Source organism: Malaclemys terrapin, chromosome 10 (assembly GCF_027887155.1).
Source record: "Malaclemys terrapin pileata isolate rMalTer1 chromosome 10, rMalTer1.hap1, whole genome shotgun sequence".
Classification (NCBI taxonomy): Eukaryota; Metazoa; Chordata; order Testudines; family Emydidae; genus Malaclemys; species Malaclemys terrapin.
The window spans coordinates 23,144,044-23,161,128 of NC_071514.1; the positions used below are offsets into that span (position 1 = coordinate 23,144,044).

General features: G+C 39.7%; 1 protein-coding gene across 1 annotated transcript in view; it reads right to left on the reverse strand.

The window, feature by feature from the left end:
- Positions 1-17,085, reverse strand: part of MYO5C (myosin VC) — a 57,803-nt gene that overhangs the window by 17,481 nt on the left and 23,237 nt on the right. The window contains exons 14-29 of the mRNA XM_054042994.1: positions 16,245-16,324; positions 15,181-15,315; positions 14,149-14,246; positions 12,458-12,544; positions 12,264-12,375; positions 10,519-10,730; positions 9,241-9,406; positions 8,554-8,700; positions 7,479-7,643; positions 7,159-7,252; positions 6,181-6,244; positions 3,990-4,170; positions 3,001-3,094; positions 1,894-1,957; positions 1,701-1,781; positions 463-643 (exon numbers count right to left, since the gene is read on the reverse strand). Of these exons, the coding sequence (XP_053898969.1) occupies positions 463-643; positions 1,701-1,781; positions 1,894-1,957; positions 3,001-3,094; positions 3,990-4,170; positions 6,181-6,244; positions 7,159-7,252; positions 7,479-7,643; positions 8,554-8,700; positions 9,241-9,406; positions 10,519-10,730; positions 12,264-12,375; positions 12,458-12,544; positions 14,149-14,246; positions 15,181-15,315; positions 16,245-16,324 (1,961 nt within the window). The remainder of the gene's footprint in view (positions 1-462; positions 644-1,700; positions 1,782-1,893; positions 1,958-3,000; positions 3,095-3,989; positions 4,171-6,180; positions 6,245-7,158; positions 7,253-7,478; positions 7,644-8,553; positions 8,701-9,240; positions 9,407-10,518; positions 10,731-12,263; positions 12,376-12,457; positions 12,545-14,148; positions 14,247-15,180; positions 15,316-16,244; positions 16,325-17,085) is intronic.

Here is a 17,085-nt window from a genome sequence, read left to right on the forward strand (position 1 = left end):
CTGCTTTCAGGTGCATGAACACGCAGCTCCCGCTGAGTCAGAGTTTCTAAAATGAGTATTTTAACATTTGACGACTACGACGAAAATGCACATTGAGGGCATTTCTCAGCCCAGGTTTACACAGCAGTAAGGGGCTAACACAGAGGAGCTTCACGTGGTTGAACAAACTGGTTATAGACCAGGCCAACCAAGTCTGTCACCTCTCCTGATGATGTCTGCATGTATGGCAGTTTGTTGGGCATCACCACAGCCTTTACTCCAGTGTGGGCAGAGAGGCTGGGTGGCTGTGCATTTTGACATGGCTACATCTCTGGGGTCCATCAAGATTCACAGAAGTACCTGCAGAAATATTGAGGGTTTCATGCCACAAATACATTTGGGGCAGGATTCTGTCCCAAGGTAATAAGAGAAAAGGTTCCGTCCTACAAGATAGTACTAACCTCTGTAGTACTTGAACCTTACCATGTTTTCCGATGTTAGTCTACTAACTTCAAGTCGGATGCTGTCATTTATGTCATTTTCCTCCCTAAACAACTTTTGTAAATGGATAATTTCTTGACTAAGATGTTCAACTTTAAAGTTCAAAGCTTCAATCTCCTTTTCATAGTTCTCTTTCTGAGACTGGAATTGGCTTTCCAACACTCTGTTAAAAAACAAAAATTGGAAGCTACAGAGTATGACTTTGGCAGCAATATGCGTTCTCCCAGGGTCAAGACAAAACCAAAGTAAAAACAAGGCACTGTGGTAACATAGAGCTGTAACAACTCCAGAATCTGAACACCCTGGGAATTCAGACCAATTATGATATCCCAGAACACACACACACACACATTTTGTTTCTCATTACAAGGCTTCAATCTAAACAGTTTTCAGTTTTATGTTATAGTTTATGACTATACAGTTCAAAGCTATTCAGTTATCTCATCTTTCCTGATATGCATGCAATGTATTGTTCATGTCTGTAAACAGAGATTTCATTTAACAACTTCAGAACCTTTAAAGAAACACCACCACGTGCAGACATGTAAATCAGAGAAAATAACCGTTTCAGGTGGATTAAGGACCTTCACGGTAAAATACAAAATGCCCAAATTATGTGCAGTGTGGTTTTAGTCCAAAATAAATGGATCTCACTAGTAACACTTGTTCTTAAAGGCTTCTGAGTAAAAAATCTTTCTTTTTTCTAGCTGTACAATACTAAACAAAAACGATATGACTGGTTTAAAACAAAGCTTAGGAAAAGTTTTCTTGTACACAATATATCCACCAAGATAGTCCGAGCTTTTTTGTTCCTTTCAGCCCGTGGCTCTCCACTCAAAAGATTGGGTCTTTCATCAAAACATTAAGAAATATGGAAATTAGTCTCATGAATCCCCATGGAAAGATCTCTAGCTATTAAAAATACCCATATGCTTCTAATGCTTGCACTATTAAAATACCATTCTTACTTAATGTTCAATCCTGCAAGTTTTATTCATGAGTAATTTTTTATTCATGCATTTGTCCCACTGACTTCATAACAGTGCAACTTGCTGGACGGAGCCCTAAACTATCCTGCTATTAGGCAATGTTTGTTCACTTGTTACAAGATGCTTTCATTATGATACTATAAGACCAGTTTCCTTATTACTGCCCCTTACTGTTTATCCTCTGAATCTCAGACCAGAATTATGAACATTACACGACATAATTAAACTAACCTTGTGGCTTTTTTCAAGCCCTCATAAGCAAACCAAAGTTCTCCATCTTCATTTAAATGTTCCAAATCTTCTATGGACAGCCTAAAACACAAGGCAAGACAATATAAAATGTGTATGGAAGAAGAAATTAAATCTCTTAGAAGTAGGACGTTTGTTTTGAAATTTTAAAAAGCCTAGAAAAAATATATTTTACCTGCTTCTTACAGCCTCCACATCATAGCTCTCGATAAATTGTTTTGCTACTTCTGACACCTTTTCTGAAAATAAACATCATTATGTAAAGAATGAATTTTCTCCTTAAATTTTCAGATTATATATGTCATACAAATAATCACATCAGCCTCTTTCTAAACCATCCAAGTTCTTTGCTTGTGGATGATGCATATACTTAATTTAACTAAGGAGTGCAATTCAGGGACTTCGTTCTATCATTATCTCTTTACGGATATCTAGGTAGGTACAAATGCCAAGGATGCTGTCTATCATTTGCACTTGATATGAAAGTTATGTCCTCTCCTTCTGAATTTGGACCTTGCTGGAGTTATCCACACCTTTGCTATTTAGTGCTTTGATTACTGCAAGATGATTTACACGGAGGCTGCACCTTTAAGATATTAGGTGTTGCAGCGAGTGTAGAAATTGGCAGCACTCTTGTTAAGCAGCATTTCTCAGAGTCTCCGGTGAAGCACATGCCTAACTTTAAGAATGCAAGTAATCCCTTTGACTACTCATGTGCTTTAGGCATGTGTTTAAGTGCCTTGCTGAATCAGGGCTAGAGTGCACATTATAACCATGCTCTAAGTTGTACTAGCTACTTATTCATTTCTGAGTTAAATTCAAGGTGTTAGTTTTGATCTGCAAATGGGTTGAGTGCTGGCTGGCTGGGACGCCAACTCCTCTGTCATGTGATCCCAAAGCAAGAGCAATCATCTGAGTTAACAACACTGTTGTTTAAATGAGAGAGGACTGAGAGCAGAGTGTTCTTGGTGAGGAGTCCCTGGTGTTGGTATTCATTCAGCACGCAGCAATACTCACCTGTTTTCCTCAGGCTTTTTCTGGTGGAAGATAATGTGGCTGATGGGATGGAGTTCATGCTGGGTTTGGGCAGGTGGGTTTAGTTGGGTTTTTTTGTTTGTTTGTTTGTTTGTTTAATGTCTGTTTGAGAAGTTTTGACCTCTGAGTGTTTTTACTTTTTATAATATATCTAGAAAAACCGACACAACTAAACATATACATTTAATCAATTAAAACAGAATCGTAAATGTCTGTAAATGCTCTGAATTTCATAGTTGTCAATTACCTCTCATTTCTCGCTTCTGGGATTGGACCTGCTTTTCCACATCCATTTTCTGTGTCTGGAGCAGTTCAATTTCCTTTTGCAATTCAGGTATCATCTAAATTGCACAATTTTTTCAGAATGAGATGGAGTTCAATGAGATAAAAATGAGTGACTAAGATGGGATATCGACTAAGTTGTAAACAGTATTATAATTAACAATGGTTTGACCAGCATGCCATAAGATATAAAATGTGTTCTGTTTAAATCCGTCCAGTCAGCTGTCCCAAATATTCTCCTATATGAGAAAACCTAATAGTAAGATTCTGACACAGCATATTATATATATATATATATAAATATATATAAAATAATTTATTTTACAATATTTGACTCAAAGGAAGAATATTTTGGTGTTTTTAAACACACACACAAACAGGTTCTGTTTACAAAAGGGAATAAATTATATTTAGGAAAAGTCCTCCTAATGAATTAATACCTTCTTCCAAAAGTTGATTCACATATTTTAATGGACAAATGTTTAAGGTCCAATTCAGTCCTCCAATATATATGCACAGTTCTCATTGGCTACATTTGAAGTTGTGCTTATTCTGAGGGCAGAATTAGGTTATGAATATTCCTTTCAGCAGGACAATAAATACAGGTTTTCTTGTTGTTTTGTTTTTAATTGGTAGCAGGTTTGTGAGAAGTGCAATTTTCAGATTTTACACTCAAATAAATGTACTAACCAGCTGCCATTTGTGAAAATGAAAGTAATTGTGTGTGTGTGTCTGGTTTTTCAATGTGTATTGACGCCAACAGTAAATATACACTATTGCCTCAATCAGATTTTACCAACCACAACTTGTTTATGTACAGTACATTTTAAAGCAACAAAACAGAAAAGATGCACTATTGATAAAGCACTGAAATTCTCTATTTGCAGTATGTAGAGAAGAAACTGAAATAAACTGGACCATCCTTGGTTTTGTTTACTTAAACATTCCTCCTACCTTTGCCTGTTTTTTAAGTTGTCCTACTTCCAGTTTTAAGTCATCCTGAATGATATGTTCTTCCTGAATTTGATCTTGCAGCTTAATTTTCTCTTCTCTGAGAGTCTTAATTTCTCCCTTTAATGACTCAATCTCTTTTTCATAGTCTTGCTTCTCATTTTGGAACTTTTTCTCAAGTATTCTGCATGGAATCAGAAAAAAAGCACTTTTTAAAAACCCGTCTTCATGTGAAAAAGTGTTTTGTTCTGTTTTTTTTCATTTGATTTGCAGTTTTGGAGTCCGAAGGCTATGGGTACGTCTACACTTGCAACTATCGGAATGATTTGCTGCCCACATCACTGCAGCTTCAATTCTGTTTTCAGGGCGCTAGCTCAGTCAAAGCTAGCATGCATATGTCTATGCGAGTCAAAAATTACATCTGCAGTTCATATAGAAATATAGCCATTGAAACAGGATCAGCTGGAATGACGGACAAGGTGCACCCTTCAGCTGAAAAAAGCATAAAATGTAGGAGTAAAAAATATTAGGTGGGACTAAAAATAGAAGGTAAATAATGTCAACTATTAATATCACTTACTGACCTAATAACCAGGAATGGGAAAAAAAACCAACCTTTTAATGTACAGAAAGTTACGAACGGTATCTAAGAATAATGGGACATATTCTCCCTTGTACATGTCACAGAAGACACTTGGTGAAATCCTCTACCACAACTTGGGCTTGAGAAAATGAGGGATGGGTCGGGCAGGTAAATGAGGTGGGTGGGATTTCCTAAAGTGCTCAGTGTCAGCCTAACTTTGCTCTGAATGACTTCAGTGGGAGCAGAGTTAGGCCAATGCTGAGCACTTCTGAAAATCCCAGCCTAGCTTCTCAGAATCATCTGCAAAATTGATGAGAGGAGGACAGAAATGTGCCCAAGCCTCCCTACATCCACCTGGCTGTGGGGACTGAGGTAGAGGGCTCAGAGGCAGAACAAAGTATGTCTAAGGGAAAAAGTCTACACTCTGGGGGAGAGGGGGAAGTTTCAGAGCCCAGGTCAACTGACTCAGGCTTGTGTTATGGGACTCAAAATAGCAGTGTAGACATTCCCATTTGGGCTGGAGCCCGGGCTCTGAAACCCTGTCACAGAGGAGGGTCTCACTGCTGCAGGTTTTTTTTTTCCTGTGTAGATGTACCCCCAGCCAGTAATACAGCTCAAGAATCCTTGTATTTCCTGCTAGCTCCCTGTGAGACCCAGCTGGTAGAGACAGTCTTCACTCAGGCCTTGTCTACACCACACGGGAAATTCGATCTAAGCTATGCAATGTGAGTTACTTGAATAGCGCAAGTCAAATCGATGTAGCTTAGATCTACTTACCGCAGGGTCCACACTATGCGATGTGTCTCCCGTCAACTCCCCCTACTCTTCTTGATCTGGTGGAGTACAGGAGTTGACGGGAGAGTGATCCGCGATCGTTTTAGCGGGTCTTCACTAGACCCGCTAAATCGACCGCTGATGCATTGATCCCCTGGTAGACAAGCCCTCAGACTGGCTTGCAAAGGTCAGAGGGAATTGGGGGAAAAGGAAAGATTGGAGGAGTAGGAGAAAGAGCCTCATTGCATGCTGCAAACTGACTTATAGCTGGAACCAGATACACCTGAGAAGGACACAAGGTTTCCAACTTTTGGGGAGGTTGAGTAACCACATTTCCCTGTATTTTAAGGGATCTCTCTTATTTGGTGTCTAATGTTCTACAAATCATATCCATTAAGGAGCTACTGTGAAGAATCTTATCAGATAAAAAGGTATGTTTTCAAGCAACAATCATACAAAGGGTCATAATGTGTGGACAAACTATGTGGTTTTGGACACAAATGGAAACACTGTGTGTAGCGAGGGCCCGTGCCTTAAAACTAAGCTTTGTCCTGTATTTTCAAGCAAATGCCCTTTATTTCTTTGAAATGTTGGTGGGGGGGGGGGGGGGGGAGAGAGAGAGAGAGAGAGAGAGAGAGAGTGTGTGTGTGTGTGTGTGTGTGTGTGTGTGTAACAGGAAGAGCTGGCTCTGGGCACGACATATATGCCCCAATAGCCTTGGAGAACTGAACGATTTTTGTGTTTACATACGCATAATACATTTTCAGAAAGAGAAAGAAAGGCAGAGAGAGAAAGAAAAATGTAGTTTTAAAACAACTAAAAACTTAAATTCCATACATTCTTTGTCTTTCTTCTTGTTGTACATCAGTAAACAGTTGTTTTGTGAGGTCATCCATTTTATCTGTGGAAACATTTTTTATATTTGAAGGCTCTTCATGCACCCGTGAACATTTAGAGTAAATTAAAAATTAAGATCATGAATGTGAGTTTTGTTTTAACAAGCAATTCTTTGGATAATTTAGTTTTGAATTAACGTATCACATATAACCACATTAATCCTGAGCTGCAGGACCACAGCATAAGCAAGTTCTGACAAATCATAGAAGATCAGGGTTGGAAGGGACCTCAGGAGGTCATCTAGTCCAACCCCCTGCTCAAAGTAGGACCAATCCCCAACTAAATCATCCCAGCCAGGGCTTCGTCAAGCCTGACCTTAAAAACCTCTAAGGAAGGAGATTCCACCACCTCCCTCGGTAACCCATTCCAGTGCTTCACCACCTTCCTAGTGAAATAGTTTTTCCTAATATCCAACCTAAACCTCCCCCACTGCAACTTGAGACCATTACTCCTTGTTCGGTCATCAGGTATCACTGAGAACAACATGCTATGGGTTCTAAAACAACATGAAAGCAACATGTTATGGGTTCTAAACTAGCATGACAGATTTTGGTTCCACGTGCTAACCTTTCAAGAGAACTTGGATTTTTAAGAGCAATATATTAAAAGAATCAAGCAAAGAGAAGAGTTTTGAAGGGAATGCTATGAGCTCTCTCAGAGACAAGAGGCAAGGGAGAGAGGAAAGCTTCTGTTCCTACATTGATGGATTCTAGAATAAAGAGCCTGGGCACTACATACCCTAAATAGAGCATTTCAGAGATGAGTAAGTAAAGGCCAGATGTTCAGCTATAATAAACAGACGCAGCTCTGATGACTTCAATAGAACTATGCCCCCTTACACCCGCTGAGGAGCTGGCACTATGACTTTTCTCCACTGCAGCTTTGTAAAGCTGCCCTACATCTGCTTTCTTATTGTACCTTTCATTTCCTTGGTTTCCTCTTGGAGCTTCTGTTCTAAGAATGTTTTCTGTTCTTGCAGTTCTGCATTCTGTTTCTCAAGTTTTGAGAGTTTCTACAAACATAAGACGTTAATAAAATACACAAATTAACAAGGAACAAAAAAATCTCTCATTAAAACCGAGGGCTTACAGTTTAAAGGAAACTGCGGACTTTGTTGGAAGTTGCAGATGCTTAACAACTCTCAGGATCAGGCACTATATAAACCCATTGTCACAGTAACTAAAAGACTTAATAAATTATCTTATATTGCAACCACCACCAGGAACAGGAAGATTAACCTGTTCAGTGTCCTCCTTATATTTCTTTCCTTTTTCCTCAGAGGTTCTCTTTTGTGTGGCTAATTTTTCAAGCTCTAATTCAAGTTTCTGGATTGTATCTAGGTCATTTCCATGAGTCGAAGCCAGGTGAGTCAGCCTCTCCAGTAAGCCATGATTTTCTTTGTTCTAAAATGAACAAACATGGGTTCATATTAAACCAAATTAAAGTTTTGTTCCATTCTGTTTAGTAACTTATATTATTAGTGTAATACACACAGACATTTCCCTTCCCAAAACAGTTGCAACAGGTTCTGCTCTATCCCTCCATCAGTTACCAAGGCCCACCTTTTGTGTCTGTCATTGGAAATCTCTAATAATTGAATATTTGTTCTCTCAATTTTTTAAAACTGGATTTGGAACACTGTATTAGTAAAGAATGACCTCTAGGAACAGAATCAAGTAACACGTGGACAACAAAAACAATTTACCACCTACCCTTGCCTCAGTTATGAGAAAACAGCTAATCTACTGCCTGACCCCTCCCCTTGCTCAATTATGTTCACCACAACCAGGGAAATTCTGTCTGAAAATGAGGTTAAAGCCATATTATAGAACCAGTTTGGCTAATATGGCTCTCAAAAAATTGACCCTGAAAGAAAACCATGCTAGAACCCCCAAAACAGCAAATGCATCTAAACAGAGTTGCAGCTAATATGGTTCTGATCCCAGTGTGAACAGGATCAAAGAGATGTGACTGAACAATTGCAGCATACATAGGAACTGCCACACCCGATCTAACCATTGGCCCTTCTAGTCCAGAATCCCGTTGTCAAGAGGGGCCAGTACCAAATGCTTCAAAAAGTACAAGGAAGCCCCATAATGGACAAATATAGAATAGTGTGCCTGTATGGGAAGACAATTTGTGGTTGTTTGTGCCCTTATCAGGGTCCATATCCCTTATGCAAATTTTTCTTGTCTAATGAACTGCAGATGATTATTAGTGTAAATGTCTAATTCACAATGTGATTGATTCGCAATAAAAGAAATGCATTGAAAGAAAATTAATAAAAAACATAAATGGATTCTTGTCATCTACCTGGTCTTCTAGTTTCTTCTGCAGTCGCTGAACTCTGTACGAAAGCTGGATATTCAACACAAATCGCCGAATATTCTGAAATCTGCGTCTTGCAAGCCAAGCCCGGGCATATTTCTGAAGAATTACAGCCTTGTGTTCCTTGAGCATCTTTAAAACAAGAGAACAATAAACTCCTACAATTATCTATTATACCTGCCCCTGGAAATTTCCATTACATGCATACGAACAAGTAGGCATTCACCCACGAAAGCTTATGCTCCAATACATCTGTTAGTCTTAAAGGTGCCACAGGACTCTCTGTTGCTTTTTACAGATCCAGACTAACATGGCTATCCCTCTAATACTTGATACAATTATCTGGTGGATCAACCAACATCTGTTCAGATGTTCTGTCATTCTAGCTACAGGGATAAATGACCATGTTAGGATTTTAACACTTAAAATAGAAACTTATTAAAATTGCACATCCGAACCATTGGAATAATCAAAGCACACTACCTCCAACATTTTAAAAATTGTAAAGTGCTTGAAATTATGAACTAGAACATTTCATCCACATGCTGAAGTATTCAAGAGTACCTCATGTCAAAGATACAGCATTAAGCATCACTAGAGTTTGCCTCCACCGTTTTAGAACACAAAAGTTCCCAACACTGGTATCTTGGTCAAATTCTTAAATGGCTGTACCTTTTGGAATTTCTTCCTTGCTAGAAATCCTCGCACATAAGCTTGAATTGTTATAGCAGCCACGCGGATGAGCTGGCAAAGTTTACGGACTATATATCCCCGACAGTACTTTTGAATAATGATAGCCGCCCATGCTTGCTTTAGAGCTGTAGCAGTGATAGCTTGCCTTAATTAGAAAGAAAATAAAGTTATTTTATTTGATATTAGACTCCTTGTGCTCATCCTCTCAAGTCCCAAAGGTTGGACCATCCCCCCCCCCGAAATAGGATAAGATGACTATGATTATGTGGGATCAATACTTCTAACTAAATGACATGTCTATAGTCCCAGTTTCATGAGTGAATATTTGTAATGTAAGTAATTTAAAATGATGAAAGTGAGATCACAGCAGATGGAGGTGAATTTGGATCTAAAATTAGGGGTGTTCCCTACTCTGAGGTGGATTCACATTAAGTAACATTTTAATTTGGACTATTCCTGAAAACAAGTCTAACATACAGAGCCAAATTGTGACTCAAGTGCCAAGTGGGCACAGAGCCCTGTTGCCTGGTCCGGCTCAGCCCACGCGCGCAGAGTGCTAATCAAATCCTGTGGGGGAAAGCCCCTCTGAGGGGCATCTGTGGTGTTTCCAGTACTCCGGCTTCCTTCACAGCCACATACAGAGTTGGGTTCAGTGGGGAGTGACATCTGGGGAGGCTGTGTCCCCCCCCACTATCCTGTTAGGCAGCTGGTCCCCCTCACTGTGACAGCTGGGAGACTGTGAAGGGGCTAGGCTGCTGCACTAGTGCTGGATGACAGCTCTTAAATACGGTGGATAACCATGGAACAGGAGCCCACTGCCCTGAAGAAACCTTCCTCCCTGACCAATCTCAGCAGAGGGGGCAGAAGAACATCCCAGACCTTTCCAACCCCCACACAGTTGTCTTTGAACCCTCCCATTTCCAGCCATAGTTCTCCCTGACAGCATGTTCTGTGTGGGTTTTTTGCAGCCTCAGAACTGCAAAAGCTTTCATGGTCCTGGCACACAGGAGGGTGTGGGACATCAAGAGAACAGGAAGCTAGTTTGTGTGGCCTGCCTGACCCCTTCTAGGTTTCGGAAGGGGATCAGTTACTTTGGACCCACTAGTAAGCCACTCAGCATCAGTCAGGGAGCTCCCTTATGTGTTATTTAGGGGTATCTAGACCTTCAGAGATATGGCCACAGCATTTGAAATTTGACAGAGTACTTCCTGAATATCTACATAACACCACAGGCATTTTCAGGTCCATATGAAGTACCGTACAGCCCGCTGTCCACGGAAGTACTGCTGTATTGTAACAGCTGCTTGTTTTATACGGAGGAATTTCTTCCGTTGATGCCAGCTTCGAACATTCTTTTGGATCACGATGCATGCTTGTCTCAGTTTATCTGACCGCAGTTTTTCTAAATAAGCAACCTGCCCTGCTCTGAAGAAAATTTTTGTTCTCCCAAACTGATACTGGTTAGGATCCTGCAAAAGAAAACCATAGGTTTATTTATAATCTGCAATCTTCTTCTCATTTTTGGGGGGCAGTGGGATGGGCGTAAATAACTGTAGCCTAGCTATGCCAAAATGGCAGAAACACAGTTAATGACAAGCATCCTCCCTACGGATTTGGGGAAATATTTGATCACTGTGCTCACTCCACAATCTTTCTGCTTCAAAAATTAGGGACCTAAATGCTAAAAGAGACTGAGGAATTTGCATAGGGTCAGTTTTATATATTTTATAGTCACACAGCACTTGTAAAGAGCTTTGAGATGTAATTGTATGACAAACTATGGCCAAAATTCTCCTCCCAGTTACACCATTAACTGACTCTGGGTGTAACTGAAGGCAGCTTCTGGCTCTCTGTATTTATACTTCAGCTGAAGTTCAGTCACCTCTAAGCTGAAGGACTACAAGTAACTGGTGTAATGTGAATATACGTCACACAGGAATGATTGAAGAGAGGGAAGAAAATATTTTCAGCCAGGAATAGCCTAGGTGCAAAACGTGTCATGGGATCCTTAATGTTTAGAGCAGGTAGGCTGCTTTCGGAAGTCTTAAGATGAAAGAAGCCACATACAGTAAACCGCAAGGAACTCAATTATCCAGTTCAAGAGGATGGAAAGCTTTGGCTTCAGAGAGTTTGATTGCAAGATAACACATTCTTAGAACAGCACTGCACTTTACTGTATTCCACCATGCAAGGCCCATTAGAATATATTAAAAAAAAATAAATACTTAGCATGCATGTAGTACTTTCTTTTCATTTATTTAAAATGCTTTACAAAGACAGGTAAAGTATCATTATACCTATTTTACAGATAGGGAATCAGAGGTGCCGAAAGGTTAAATAATTTGCTCACACTGAATCAATGGCCGATGGAAAGAACAAAGGCCCTGTGCTCAATCCACTACACCACAGCTGATTAAATGACCTACCTAATAATAAGGTAAATAATATTTAAATCATCATTCATATTTAAAGAATAAATACTTCTGTGAATTGGATCTTTTGTATTTATAATTAAAGCTGCGAGTCTGTCACAGAGATCATGGATTCCGTGACTTTCTGGGACCACTGTGACTTCTGCAGGTGTGGCTGACCCCAGAGCGCCCGAGCAGCTGGCCCCAGCCGCACTGGCAGCGGCTGGGGCGACCCTGGGTTCAACTGCTCGGGCAGCCCTGGGCAGCTGGACCCGGGACCACTCAAGCAGCAGCCAGAGTGGCTGGCCCAGGGGGCCATCCCAGAGCAGCGGTCCCAGGGGTGGCCCCGGAGGCTGTCGGGAGCAGTGGCCAGCCATTGGCCCCCGGGTCTGCCCAGAGCAGCGGCGCCCCAGGTTCCCAGGAGCAGCTAAGATTTAGTCAGGGGTATTTATAGAATAAGTCCTGGATAGGTCACAGGCTGTGAATTTTTGTTTATTGCCCATGACCTGTCCATGACTTTTACTAAAAATACCCATGACTAAATCGTAGCCTTATTTATAACAGATGACAGCACAGAACAGAAACGCTAACCTGGATTAGCCGCTGCAAAACAGTCTTGCAAATCTTTTTCTTGTCACTTAAAGAGAGTTCATGCTGCGTCATGAGAATGCTGTAACGGCTGAAAAATTCAATGTAAGTCCACCTATAAAATGAAAAATTGGTGAATGTAAATTATTTCATCAGATCTAAATATATGTATTCAAGAAAAAGGAGCAGTCACGTACCTGGATGGATAGCTCTGGGCGCTAATTCGAATGGTTTCCAAAACACCACATGCTCGCAGTTGTTGCACCACCCTTTTTGAGTCAAACCTAAGGGAACAGAACTTATACATGATTTTCTTCCAGTTTTTATATGCCATATTTAACTATAACGTTTGTACTTCTTGCAGAGATTAGTACCTGTATGCATAATTGGAGATATCACAGTTTAATTAAGAGGTTCTTTACCAAAACAAAATAAAATTGTAGGTGTTAAATATTTCTGAATTATATAATAATGTCCGTCCCCCCCCCCCATACACACACACACACACACATCCCTCCCTCCCTTTTATATTAAGGGCTTCGTCCTGCAAACACTACTGAGTGTAGAATTTAGTACCCACTGATCAAGTGTTTGCAAGATTTGGCCATACAACAATGTATTTCATTTCTAGGGTTTCTGGTATCAGAATTTATTCATAAAAATGGTATTTAATGGAATGAATACTTCTTTGATAATATTTAGATCAAATGAAGAAATATAAACCATTCTGTATTTCTATTCATGTCTGAAGCACTAAGGGTCCCAAGGGAGTTTTCAGGATATCTTGTGTCTGACCCAAATTCTTTATATGGAAAAAAACATGGAAAACTTCAGGGCTTCCACCCAAAAGACAAATGAGCAATACATTTATTTTTCTCTTACAGAGGCTTTGTTCCCTTCAGTGCTAAACTTGAAAGTGTATATTATCAAATGGCACAGAATCAGACAGTATTCTCAATATATAACATACATACAGGTAAATTCTCACTAGCAACTTTAATAAAGTGTTTTATGTTTTCAAAGCCTATTTAAGCACTCCTTAGAATGCCAATTCCTGAACAACAGATCTTTGTGGCTGTGTAACATGGTACCACAAAGGCAGAATTAGGGTGTATATCTCCATTGTCAATGCATGTATCTGTCAGCACTACTAACAGACATCGTATCTCTGAGCCAAGAGATTGTCCTGCATCTCTGCACATGAAACTCATTAATGGTTGCATGCATGCTTGTTGTGATTAAAATCTACTCCACTTTAAAAGCTATTGGTAGCAGTGCTGGCTATGGGAATTCTGAAGCACTTGACATACACATAACATTAAGAATGCTCTTCTTATTCACAACTATTTCAGTGCATGTTGTAAGTATTTTGGGAAGAAGGCAAACATTTTGGATGTGATTGACATTGCACATAGAAACATTCATAGAAAAGAGCAAACACCTTTATAAATATTTTTGTTACAAGGGAAGCTAGTATGAAGTAGCGACGACTTCTCCCAACTATACTAATCCATGTCATAGAAGATCAAGCACACTCATACAAAATATCTACCCACCTAAAACTAAAATGGTCAGCATTCCCTCCAAAAATGTTATAGCAAATAAACAAAAAAAATCGTGGCTTGAAACCTTTTAACTCAGAGAATTTTCCAGTGACTTAATAACTATGGCCAGGTGAATCATGTAACATTCATTGTTTATATAAAAATATTAAATTGTTTTATTTTAGTAATCTTTACAGGAATAAAATACATTCTATATGTAAACTTCAGCTAATAACACTTTACTGATATTTGGCTAATCTGAAAAATAAGATTATATATTCAGTCTTAGAATACTGCTTTATATTAAAGATAACATAGTATTTCAACAGCACTAGTGTACTCACTCAAATGGTAACTTCTCATCATTTGGCTTTATGCACCGTACATAGTGAGGAGTGGTTGCATTAAGCGTTTCCATAAGTAAATACAAAGAACTGCGGAACTAGAAAACATTAAGGTAACAATTTAGCTAATTTAACATTCCCATCAAAGCAATTCATCTTTGACTTTTGATTCTGAGTTAGTCTCTAACTGGAAACTGTGACAAAAATATAGGCAGCAGCCCTCTCGGAGTTCTGATCATTAAAATGTTGGCACTATTTACCCTGAATGTTTTCACACACAAACACACCCACTTGCACACAAAACTGGGATACTAGTAGCTGGGGCTATCCCTAGCTGTACAGCACACTAGACATCCTAGAATAATGTTTCTAAATACCATAGTACCAGATACGCACTTATGAATAAAACTGAATCTCACGCCCCCACGTACAAATTCCTGAATGCCCGCACTTCACCAATATTTTCTACTTTATAGAATCATAGACCCTTATAGTTAGAAGGGACTGTAAGGGTCATCTAGTCTAGCCCCCTGCCAAGATGCAGGATTTGTTGTGTCTAAAAAGTGCTGTTTTAGGAGGAATATTGAAGCATCATGGCCACCCCCCTCTTGGCTGATGTCGGGGACTGAACTGGAAACCTCTAGGGGCAGGGGTTCTCAAACTTGATTGCACCGTGACCCCCTTCCAACAACAAAAATTACTACAAGATCCCAGGAGGAGGGAATGAAGCCTGAGCCAGCCCAAGCCCCACCACCCCGGGTGGGTGGGGTCAAAGCCGAAGCCAAAGGGCTTGAAGCCCCAGGTGGGGTGAGGGTGGGGTTGTAACTTGAGCCCCGCTGCTCTCGGGCTTCAGCTCTGGCCCCGGGCGGTGGGGCTTGGACTTTGGCCTGATGTCCCAGCAAGTCTAAGCCAGCCTGGGCGACCTCATTAAAATGGGATCACGACCCATTTTGGGATCCCAACCCACGGTTTGAGAACCGCTGCTCTATAGTTAAAAACATGAGTCTTTAGAGCTTGAGCTAAACTCTATACCTTACTACCAACCGTCGTCCGGAACTGTTTGTTAGGTGGCTTGACCATCGTTTTTGCAGATTTGACTGTTATAGTTGACCGGAAGGGTGAAATGGGCACTGGATGGTCTTGAAAAAAGTTTGCACACAGGTGGAACTAAAAGCATAAAAGAAAGGATCACAGTTAACACTGTGTAATTGTAATAATGTTTTAATATAAGAATTCTAATAATGGATGTACAGGACAGAACAGAACAGACATTGTTAGTCTCAGATCTTAGGCCAAATCTTGTAGCTTTTGAGACTGGACCCTTTGATTTAAGATTCATAACTAACTAGAAAGCAATTACTGTTGGACTTCATTTCACAAAGACCCAAAGCCTGCAATTAGACCTGCACGGAGTCTCACTGACATCAGTGGAATTGTTTGGGGGTACAGGGATACACCCGCGTGGACATGATTACATGACTGGGTTAAATTCAGACTATTCATGTTATTTTAAAAAGGTTATTTAAAATTAATAATTTGTTTTTCTTTGTCAACTTAAGTTAGATTCTTAACAATAGAGCTGCATAGTCAAGAGTAGTAGGACAAAAAGTGATAAAGCTCTTTTGATTTTCATCTTACATCTGCTTGAAAGTCAGTGTAATTCTTTCTATGCCTTGCCATTATTTTTATCTCCTTTTAAAAATAAACAGTGCCAGCAGACATGATAAGCTACGCAACAGATCAGTTTGCATACACCTCAAGAAAAAAAAAAGCAGTTTTAATAAACTGAGATTTCAGTTTCAAGCTTCAAAATATTGTTTATGAAGAACATTATTCAAAAATACTTAAAAATATTAACTTTCAGGGCAACTATACATAAGAATCAGTCTAAACAGTGTTCTTTTAACTTGCAGTGTCACTTTGAAATTAAAAGTATACAGTTTGGAATTATTTTAGATCCATTGTTAGAGTTTTCAGGTATAGCGTTTTTAATTTAATAACATTAGATCAAAGTATTTTCATCTTAATCTTTATTCATATTCCACAAGAATTCTGGTATCTCTAGTAGAATAATCAGCCAGGATGAATTTACTAACCTTGCTGTTTCTCAAAATGTCAATCAATACTTCATACACTGTATCTCTGTTTTTTTCCAGAAATCCTTCAGATTTGTACTCTACCTGTGCAAAAAAGTGAAATTAGTAATCATAACGGCAACAACATGAAAAACTAATGTAAGGAATTTCCTTTACCCCTGGGCAGCGCCACTGGGTGCAGATGGGCTGGTCTCAAAGACTTGGTCCAATATTTTTATTATTCCTAACCACGGTAGGTAAATTCTGCCTTTATCAGTTGCATTGTGCCAGATGTATAACCCGCAGTTGTAAGAGCTGGGCCCACTGGCCCAATATGCAGCCAGTTGCATTTTTCTTCTGTTTTGATTAGGAACGGCATACAGCCCCAGCTACCACATTCAGCAGCCTTCAGTGTTCTCGATAGTTAGCAGAGGAAACCTCCTTGACAGCTAACCACCTTCTCTTAAAAAGCAACAGAGGGTCCTGTGGCACCTTTGAGACTAACAGAACACCTTCTCTTAAGGTCATCATGCACATTGAGGTTGGACAGTCCTCCTTCTAATGATCTCCTCTCATTTATCTACTGCCTTCTCTTACTCATTTCCCCTGACTTAAACCCTAAGTGGCCCCTGAAACTGAAAACTATGTTTCAAATATAAATAAAATAAAGATACTAATAAAACCTGATGGGACTAACTGGATGTGCATCAGTTGGAACCCGGACTCTTTTGCTTGTACGTTGTATGCTTTTTCTGCAACCTTAGTCTGAAGTTTTTGGTCTTATGCTCACAACTTACGATTGTGGCTCTTTGGGACAGGGACTTTATCTTCCTATCTGTTTGTACAGCACACTGTGGGCCCA